Here is an 11,311-nt window from a genome sequence, read left to right as displayed (position 1 = left end):
ACCTGAACTTTGACCGAATTTTTAATTGAGTATACTGAACTTTGCGGGGGTCCTTTTACCCATTAGACTTTTTAAAGTGGATTTAATTTCCCCCAAAACTCTATACCCAATTTCGGCGGCTAGCGGTGTAATAGACGCGCCAATCTCATTTTTACACGTGTCTAAGTGAGCAGATATATGTCATTAAAATACGAAAAAAAAAGTCTAGGGGGTAATAGGACTCCCCTGCAAAGTTCAGTATGTTCAACTGGAAATTCGGTCAAAGTTCATGTATTTTTGTGAGTATTATCCCTTTATTAGACGATTATATTGAAAGGGGAAAATTGCAACATTTCAGCCAGGATTGAATCATTAGGGTTTTACGTGACTTTGTATTTGTGATTTCAAAGGGTTGGTGAACTAGAAATCTACAATTATTCCAAATCCCTTATGTTACCACATATTTGGATTGCCACATTGGCATTCAAAAATTAGTTTCAAAGAGAGAAAAGGTGTATTTCGTTGCTTCAGCAACTGAATATTAAATGTGTATACCGCAGAGATAAGTTCATATGTCAAAATTGTGAGAAATAAAATGTTGACTTGGAACGGAACAGCCTAATTTCTTCACAATTAAACTGAAATTGACTTTAACGTAAGGATAAATGGAAATAGTAATTTTTTTTTTAAAGAGCACTTATTGCTTCTAACTTATGATTTTGACTTTTTTTTTTTTGTCATTTTGGTTTCAAAACTAATGCTTAAAAATACTTTGTAGTTTTACTCAATGATACAAGTCGAATTACCCCAGAGATTCTAACTCAATGTAATTGGCGGAGCTTTAGAGATGAAGAGGAGTATTATGATCCACCGTGATGAGGATGGGCGATGGAGGAACCTCTTTCTTTAAGTATTTGACATTTAGGGTCACTTTTGAACTAATTTTGTAATAAATTGCTCATGATTATAAATAACTATGTTTCTTCTTTCTTAGATTTAGATGATTTTTGATGAAGAAAATACCTGCGAGTGCTTACGATAGCTTTCTTGTTGTTTAGACACGTTGGTTGTGAGAGGTTTAATCTCACCCTCGGTCTTCGTAGGAGTTAAGTGCTTGTTTAGGTTAATAGTTCAAGGACTTTTGGTTTAATATACCATTGATTTATTTACAATTCCTCATCTTGTGTGTATCTTTTATCCTATTACCTTATTGTCTTTCGATTTCCATACTTGTGTCTCGTTTCTGTATTTTGCCTCATATATATATCATTCAAATACTATAAAAATGCTTTAAAAACATCTAAAATAAGTCAGTTCAAATAGGCTCTAAATCTTGCAACATTTCCAACTACCCAAGGCCCAAGTCTAAATGTGGTGGTTCTCAAGTTGGCCCATTAACTTCTTGAGATCAAATGGACTGAGGCCCTCAATACTAACAATCTTAGATGGATTCTATCAGTTTTAGTTAAATTGGATCTGCTTATATCTGGAAGCCCAATACCAAATCGTCCCTCAAGACTTTCAAGTTTTTTCTGGCCTATTAAGTTTTATCTCAATTCTAGTCCATTGCTGTATTTATGCCCAATGATTTTCGTTGTACCAATGGCAATTAGGACCAAATGAATAAGGAAATTATTGACTACAATGAAAAGTAGCATGGAACAACATTATCAGCTCTTTGTTTGGACCAAATTTAATCAAAAGTTTATTAAGAAATGTTGGAGTATAAAACCAAATACTACCTCCGTTTCCATTTTAACTGTTGCTTTAGCTTAAAAAGATTGTCACTTTAGAACAACACTATGAAATCACTTTACTAAATATGCTTTATACATAGTGTACAACTGAGTGTGCTCACTGTCAGTACCCTGTTGCACCATGTGCAAAAAAAGGGGAAAAATGCATCATGTTATATAATTATGTCCGCCTTATCTTTCTTTTTCTTTTTTTTTTTTTTTTTTTAAATTTAATAGTATAGAAATAGCTTCACATTATAATGTTTTTTGTGGTCCAGATGCCAAATTTAGTAGCTAAAGCTATCTGAATGATATCAAATTACATGTTCAATAATTAATAAAGAAGATGCTAAAATCACATGCTGCAACATACGCACATTAATAATAACATCAAATTTCTAGTTAGTGGATATCACGTTCATTTGTATTTTTGCTGTTGCAGCCCCTAACTAGTTCCCAAATGTGAATCTACTAGCTACTTGAATGAGTTTTAATAGAATTATTGATTTATGTTGATGGAGATTTTGCCTGGTATTTTCTGGGGCATGCGCAACATTAACATATGTTATGTTGGACTCACATGTTATAACAGTACAGTGCAGGTCTGCCCCTCATATTTCGGATCGCAGTTAAGGTTTTTTTTTCCTAGTAAATAGGGAAGCAAAAATACCTTGGCGTCTTCAAACTATATCTAAATATGCCTGCAAATATATTAAACGTAAGCACCAAGTTGAACTAAAAAATAAATACTGTAATTACGAGGCCCAGTACAGGGTGCATGTGGCTTCTGCGTTTATTAAGGGGTATTTATTTGACATTGATTTTATTTCATTCAAAATATAAGGGGCAATCCAATCATAGAATAAACTCGGGGTGGGTAGTCCGTACAAACCACTAAAATAAACTAAGCTTAAAATGCGTTAAGATCTTCACTAATTCAAGTTAAAGTGTACAAATGATTGATGAATATTAATATACATTTTGTTGGAGATTTGCCAGTTCAATAGAATATTTATTATTAATCATGCCAACTGCCATTCACATGATAATTAAGCTGTGCACAGCTTATTTTCATATACGCGTACTCGAAAAAGAAGAACAACAACAACAAAGGACGATGTGTAGAATGTTCCGTTTATTATAATTAGACTTTAATATATATATATATATATATATATATATATAGTTATATATACGTGAGTCGTGAAAGATGCACAAAGAAACAAATTTAGGAAAGAAGTCATATATATGGACAATTGGACGTGACGAATGTAGAGCATATATATTTAGCCTGACTAATTGCATAGTCAGAATATTCCTTACAGGTTACATGTCTTTGTCAAACCAACAATTTATCAAAAAAAAAATAAAAAAAATAAGAATATTGCATATTTTTTTCCAATAGATATGCTATTTCTATGTCTTAATTTATGTGATTATTTTTTTTAAAAAAAAAGTGCGTCATTTAAATTGATGAAATGGAATATCAATATAGTCTCCTAATAGTATGGTGCCTTCGGTCCATGAGTTACATATATTCTCTTTTATTGTCCTTTCCCACCGTCCACTCTGTGTTTGCATATTTGTGTCTTATAGTTTATTCTGTTTGTTTTCTATAGTAGTCATCGTAACTAAATTAAAAGTTGAAATAATTTTACGATACATATTTTTATTGAGTTTTATAATAAAATTTTGAATCCAGAAAGAAAAATGAGATCAGTAGGACAATTTTGTTAACTATATCTTCATTACATATGCTAAGGGAAAAAATGGGATGCTTAGTTCTCCTTCTATTGAAAAAAGTTTGAGTTAAATCTGCGTATATTCTATCTGTAAAGAAAAAAGGATGCTTAATTCTTCTTGTATTGATAAAGTTATATCCTATCTGTCCAGACTCAACTTGTGAGATTATATTGGACATAATGGTGCTATTATTGTTTTATTGAAAAGGTTCCAAGCTTAATTTCATTGAAACGTGTTAATCAACATCCTTTTATGAGATTTCTTTAAAATCACTAATTTACCACTTAAATACTCATGCATGTTGATGAGGACCTTTCTCCAAACTCATCTCCATTCATAGCTTGTTAATCAACTTTTTTCTTTTGAATTTCATATTTGGATAAGGAAATATATTGTGTTAACAAAGAAAAAACATAAGGAATTTAGGAACTGTCAGGATCATCCACCTAACAATTTTTTTTTTTCTTTACAATATTTAACTTGCTTGAAAAAGTAGTTGTAAGATAAGAAGACGGTTTCCCTAACACTCTACGACCAAACAATAGTTACAATCAAACACTAAATTATACTTACGAGAATTAAATTAGATCCAGAAAGGCAACAACCTTCTGATGTAATAATTTAAACAAAAAAAATGAAGGAAATATATAGTTTTTTGGCTAGAATATTAGATGCTTAAGATGGAAGAGGTAGAAAACATCAACAGACCCAGTATATTCCCACAAAGTGAGGTTTGGGGAGGGTAAAATGTACGCAGTCCATACCACTACCTCCGAGGAAGTAGAGAGCTGTTTCCGATAGACCCACGGCTCAAGATAGAAAATAGTATACCAAGGTCGTAATGAGACATGAAACAGGTTGTATAGCATAACAGAAATAAGAGATAAAAAAATATGAACACTAAGTCTCAGAGAAATGAGAAATAACAGAAATACGAACAATACGGAATATAAAATAAGAACAGATACCCATGTGGTAGTAACATGCCCTCATAGGCCTAAAACACCCACCACACCTAAACTCCCCTATCACCTAGCGATTACCTACACACTCACCCTAACCGTCTACCCTAATCCGCGACCTCCACACCTTCCTGTCTAGGGTCATGTCCTCAGTAATCTGAAGCAGTTCCATGTCATGCCTAATAACCTCCCTCCAGTATTTCTTAGGCTTACCTCTACTCCTCTTGAAGCCATCCAAAGCTAGCCTCTCACACCTCCGAACAGGGGCATCCGTGCCCCTCCTCATCACATGCCCAAACCATCTCAACCTTCCTTCTCGCATCTTGTCCTCCACCGAAGCCACTCCCACCTTCTCCCTGATAATCTCATTCCTAACTTTATCCTCTCTAGTTAGTCCACACATCCAACGTAACATTCTCATTTCCGCCACCTTCAATCTTTGAATATGGGAGTTCTTGACTGGCCAACACTCCGCTCTATACAGCATGGCCGGACGGACTGCCACTCTGTAGAATTTGCCTTTAAGCTTAAGTGACACCTTCTTATCACACAACACTCTCGAGGCGAGCCTCCACTTCATCCAACCTGCGCCAATACTTTTAGTGACATCTTCATCAATCTCGCCATTCCCTTGAATCACAGACCCCAGATACTTAAAACTATCCTTCTTACAAACATCTTGAGAATCCAACAACACCACCACACCGTCCTCCTGAATCGAGTCACTAAACTTGCATTCCAAATACTCCGTCTTGGACCTAGTCAACCCGAACCCCTTAGATTCAAGAATTTGCCTCCAAACCTTCAATTTCTCATTCACCCCCCCCCCCCCATGTGTCTCATCAATCAGCACTACATAATCCACAAATAACATACACCACGGTACCTCACCTTGAATACTCCGCGTCAACATGTCCATCACCAACGCAAAAAGGAACAGGCTAAGAGTCGATCCCTAATGCAAACCTATCTCGATCGAAAAATGCCCTGAGCCTCCTTCCGCCGTCCTTACCTGAGTCTTTCCTCCATCGTACATGTCCTTAATTGCTCTGATGTACGCCACCGGAACTCCTCTCACCTCTAAGCATCTCCAAAGAACCTCCCTAGGGACTTTGTCGTACGTTTTCTCTAGATCAATGAACACCATATGCAAATCTCTCTTCCTTTCCCTAAACTGCTCCACCAATCTTCTTACCAGGTGGATTGCCTCTGTCGTCGAGCGTCCAGGCATAAAACCAAATTGATTCTCCGAAATGGACACTACCCTCCTCAACCTCCGCTCAACCACCCCCTTCCAAATCTTCATAATGTGGTTCAACAACTTAATACCCCTATACTTATTGCAACTCTGAACGTCACCCTTGTTTTTGTATAATGGAATCAATGTACTCCATCTCCAAGCCTCAAGCATTCTCCCTGTCGTGAAAATGGCATTGAACAAATCAATCAACCACCTTAAGCCTACCCCACCAGCATACTTCCAAAATTCCACCAGAATCTTGTCAGGCCCCGTCGCCCTACCTCTACGCATCTTACGAATAGCCTTTCTGACCTCCTCTACCATAAAACGTCTATAGTAACTGAAATCACGGCTCTCTTTCGAGCTCTCCAACTCCCCTAACACAATGCCTCTGTCCCCCTCCTCATTTAAAAGTCTATGAAAATACTCCTGCCATCTTTTCTTAATGCGCCCATGTTTCACCAAAACTCTACCGTCCTCCCCTTTAATGCACTTCACTTGATCGAGGTCACGCCCCTTCCTCTCTCTAAACTTAGCAAGCCTATACAACCTAGTTTTCCCTCTTTCTCCTCCAACCCCACGTACAATCTCTCAAACGCCGCTGTCTTAGCAGCGTAACAGCTAACTTAGCCTTACTCCTTGCAACTTTGTAAGCCTTTCTATTCACTCGTTTCTCATGTTCATCCTTACTCTCAATCAACTTAACATACGCCCCCTTCTTAGTCTCCACTTCCTTCTTAACCTCTTTATTTCACCACCAGTTCCCCTTATGTCGACCCGCATGACCCCTCGAAACACCCAAAACCTCTCTAGCCGTCTCCCGAATGCAGCTTGCTGCTTTATCCCACATGACATCCACGTCCCCCTACTCTCCCACACCCCCAAACCAGCCACCCGCGCCCCTATCTCCAACGCACTAACTAGCGTCAAGCTACCCCATTTAATTCTAGGCCGCCCCTCTCCAACCCTACTCTTTTTACTCTTTCTGATACTCTAGTCCATCACCAGTAGCCTGTGCTGAGTCGACGGATGTTCACTCAGAATGACTTTACAATGAGAACCTTATCCCCCTTCCTAAGCAGCAGAAAGTTAATTTGAGTCTTGGCTGATGCGCTTCGAAAGGTAATAAGGTGGTCCTCCTTCGAAAAGTTTGAGTTCACAACCACCAACCTGAAGGCCCTCGCAAAATCCAACAGAGCAACTCCCTCACCATTTCGTTCACCGAAACCAACCCCTCCATGCACCTCATCATAACCTCCCGTAGAAACTCCAATGTGCCCATTGAAGTCCCCTGCTATGACAATCTGCTCCGATCTAGGCACGCTTCTCACCACCTCATCCAAAGCCTCCCAAAAACTCGCTTTCACCTCCTCTCCCAAGCCCACCTACAGCGCATACACACTACACACATACAACATAAACCCTCCAATGATCAACTTAAATAATGTTAGAGGCCAGATCTTCTGCTTATACGGTTTCGTTTTGAGATACGACTAATTCAGACATGGAGCTTGAAGTTCCATTTTGAAAGCTATATAATTCTTCAGACTTTAATTCGAAACTTCTGATTAAAATTGAAATCATATGATCGAAGATATAATCAATGGTTAAATTAAGTGTCACTTGATAGTCCACATAGACGGCCTTTAGTGGGGAGTATTGTTTTTCTAGAACTTAGAGAAATTATGTCAGTACGGCGTACGGCATGGGGTACAATATGTTGACATAATATTGTGTATTAATCGGGTCCAAGTCTTACCTAATTAAATTAGGTGTCACTAGTTTTTAGAGATGATCAAAAGACGTCCATATTGTTTTAGGTGAGACATTTAAGCAACAAAACCTAATACACTTCTTTAGCTTCTTTTTACTTTTTACTTTTTCTTCATGATTTACTTGTATGAGACCCAATCTTGGTATAAAATATTATATCAATATCTTTTACTGCTTGACTAGTTATGATTATGCATGTATGCAATTTAATTAGTAACTCTCATCTTGATCATATGTTTATTGTTATTGGAGTTGTTTGGACGTATTTTTCATCAAGCCAGTTCCACGAAAAACTTTGCAAAATTTATACACGTTCAATGGGTGAATTGGCTAAGATTTGTTTCTCCGAACGAATTGAGTTAATATTTGTGAGATGGGTTAAGCCAAGATGAACTAAAAAAGGGGTCATAGATAATTAATTTTTTTCGCATAATTTTCTTATTATGACTAGTATATATAACACATCCACCAAAAATAAAAAAAGGGAAAGAGATATTTTGATATGATTTTACATGGCTCATCTAAGATTGAGTTACATATATAGACCAAATCAACATAGCTTTTTGATGACCTGTTATGAATAAATCATTAACCCATAAAAAGTGGAGTACAAGAAACTATATTGACAAGGACTAATTTTATCACCTCAAAAGAATTGTCATACTCTTCACAGTTGTGGTTTGTATGTAAGCTATATTTTCTTGCCTACTTTTTCTTTTCCATAGGAGCGTTAATCAATTAGTACTAGTAAAATAGTATCCCTTCTGACTAATATCCTAGTCACTCTTTTCCTTGTCAAAAATGGAACTTAATTATTTCATTCTAATTTTGCCACTTTAATTGACTTGATTTTCAGAAATAGCATCAACAAGATCGTCCCAAATCTCTTTTTTTAAAAAATAAAATGAAGGGGAATAGAAAAAATCAGTGTCCAAATTTTGTTTTAAAAATAATTAAACCGCAATAAATATCTGCAGTGGAGATAAGTATTTACCGTACAAAAGGTTACTGCTACTAGCGAGTCCCGAAATAGTATGAGTTGATATTACGAAACTACCCAGGACATTTACAGATCCAAATATGGAAATAGAATTACATTTCCAGCTCAAAACTATGGTAGAATGAGAATGAAATTTGTGGCTCCCTAAAATTCTCGCTCATAATTAGCAACTAGTACTTGTGAAACAAAATTGAAATGTTAAAAAATGTAAATGTACTACTTCTCTCCTGAATGGTCCTCCACCTTTTCCATTACACAATATTTACAAAGACTCAGAAAGGGGGAAAAAAAAGAGGAGAAAAAACGATCTCGTAACTAATAATACTATCCTCGAGATCTGCTCTACCTAACCGCTAACACCACTGTTCCGTACCAACAGAAAGCGCTAAAGCAAGTCATCGGAGATAGAACTGAAAAGATCCTGTAGGTCATCGCCGAGCCTTAGAGCTTCAAGTACTCTTTCAAAGATGAGAACATGACAAGGGATACGAAGAACACCTGTTTGTTCGTAACCGTACTCCTGAGCAGACTTATTAAGTAGCTCAACGAAGATCGGATGGTTGAGCAGCTCAGCACTGACGATAAACCTCTCCATCTCATCTCCGACGTAAACAGGGAGATGTCCTTCAGGAACTCCGGCGCCGGATCTGAGTTTTCCGGTACGGAATGATTGGAGCCGACGAGGGCGAGAGGAGGAGCGGGACTCGGAACGGAGCAAGGAGTAGTTATAGTTAGAGGAGGAATCAGCAACACGCGATAAACGTCGAATGAGTTTCTTCATTTTATTTTTTTTGTTGATTATGGAGAATGAAGAGGGGAATAATAATGGAATGGAGAATATAAGAATGTAAGGGAAGTTGAGGGAGTTTGGAGAGAAAGAGTGTGGGGGAAGTGGTTATATATAGAAGGGAGTTTAAACTTAAAAGAAAGAAAGAAAGAAAGAAGGGATAGTTGAGAGGTACAGATAGGCGTACTTGGCAGGTACAATTATTGTTAGTGGGATGGGTGGGTTGGGGAAAGAAACAAGGCCGGAGTGGCATGTGTGGACATTTTCTACTAATTTTTTTGAGCATTAATTACCTGGTAATTTCAGTACATTAATTAAACAATTAAAACTTGACTAGATCCATCCAAAATTTTTACATCATCTTCATTCCCTTATTATGAAAAACGTAGATATTTCACTTTCAGAAATGTAAAGCTTTATTAGTAGTAATATTGTTTGTGTTTGTACATTATGTAAATTTTTATTAGGTTAGATTTTCTTGTACTCATGATTGTCAGAGTTTTGGTAAACTCAACAATTGAACTTATATATAGCAATTGTTGGAGTTAATATTTTATGTATTAATAGTGAAGAACTCACTTTGCTCCGCGGTTGAGGACAAAGTTTGTTATGTCCTTATTTCTTAAATTCTCTGTTTGCTTTATATTTGATAATGTGCTAGTTAAATCACACTCATCATTTCTTCTGCAATGATATATACGCCTATGAAAATTAAACTAGAAATTGATTTGCTTATATTCTCTCTAATTAAGAAGCAGAAATCCTAAAGTTTTAGTCAAATACAATGGGCCCCTAGTCATTCTACTTCTGCAGGAATATTATGTGTATGAATAAACAATTGAGCACAAATACATGCCTCTATTTTCATATTTTATCTCTCTTTGTCCCTAGGCAAAGAAGCTACCTAAAATGGGTGCCAATTGTTTGAGGAAGCTATAGGTATATAATTTAGAAAGAATATTGGTTTCAAGGTACATCAGTACAAATGGACCGTATAACTAACGATACCTACACCATAATCCAGACAAAGCTTGGGGGAAAGTAATTTAGGACCAATTGTCTTAATTTTAGGTAACATTCACTTTGTAGACATCGTTAATTATGTGAACTTAGGCAAGTTTGAGATTGATGAGAACAAAATGGTGCACGCTTAACTAGGGAGTACCAGTTTGCTTCATGATTAATTAAACAAAGAATGCGGAGTATTAAAGATTAATTAATTGGAGTGAGTAATAATTAAGCAAGTAAATATTATAGATAACAACAACAAAAAATAAAAAAATAAAAAATTCCTACCAGTGAAACTTTGGCATATGGTAATAACCGCTAAAACCTATAAGCTAAGGTGCCACATTCATGGAATTAGACTGATTTTCTCGCTCTACTACGCCTTTGCGTCTTACAACACCAAGAGGTATCTTTAGTTTTGAATATATATATGTATTATAATAACAACATTTTTTTTTTTATTTCCCAAGGTATCCCCACGGGTTGTCAAACGGGCCGATTTTAACCAGCCCGAACCGACCCACTAAAGGAAATTGGACAGGTTTGACCCGGCCCGATAAACCCAAGGGCTTTAAGGAACCGGGTCTCGGTCCGGTTGGGTTTTGAATTTAGGCCCGGTTAACCCGGACCGCACTCAACCCGATTAGGGCCCGTCGATTAACCGGCCCGGCCCGAATAAGCCCATTTAATTTGGTTATTTATTGCGCGAAATTCAGAAAAAGCATATTTATCTCCTTAATTATGAGTTTCATAACAACAGTTTTATAATTACATAATATAACAAGTTGTATTTTGTATTTTTGCAAATTATTGCTACAAAAATACAAATACATATGATTTTTACTGCCCTTATTATCGATATGTATTTTGTATTTTTTCAAATTGTTGCTACAAAAATACAAATACATATGCTACAACATGTAATTTGAGTAATTTAATACTTAAGTATGTTACTTGATGTATTTTTTCCTTTATTAGCTTTTTTTTAAAAAAAAATATTTTGAAAAATTGGGCCAAACTAGTCGTTGGCCCAACGGCTATAACAGCTAGTTTGAGCCCAAATATTAAAAAAAAAGTTTTTTT

General features: G+C 36.4%; 1 protein-coding gene across 1 annotated transcript; it reads right to left on the bottom strand.

Moving 5' to 3' along the window:
• Positions 1-8,623: 8,623 nt before the first annotated feature.
• Positions 8,624-9,384, bottom strand: LOC107877442 (auxin-responsive protein SAUR71). The gene has a single exon (XM_016724090.2). It carries the CDS (start codon positions 9,212-9,214, stop codon positions 8,819-8,821), a length of 396 nt encoding a protein of 131 aa, XP_016579576.1. The 5' UTR covers positions 9,215-9,384; the 3' UTR covers positions 8,624-8,818.
• Positions 9,385-11,311: the final 1,927 nt, after the last annotated feature.

Source organism: Capsicum annuum, chromosome 7, assembly GCF_002878395.1.
Source record: "Capsicum annuum cultivar UCD-10X-F1 chromosome 7, UCD10Xv1.1, whole genome shotgun sequence".
Classification (NCBI taxonomy): Eukaryota; Viridiplantae; Streptophyta; class Magnoliopsida; order Solanales; family Solanaceae; genus Capsicum; species Capsicum annuum.
Note: the sequence above shows the minus strand (reverse complement) of the source record. Positions and strands in the feature narration are given on the sequence as shown.

Bases quoted from the DNA above. Each gene is read 5' to 3' on its own strand.
- LOC107877442 (XM_016724090.2), bottom strand. From the start codon at position 9,214: ATGAAGAAACTCATTCGACGTTTATCGCGTGTTGCTGATTCCTCCTCT.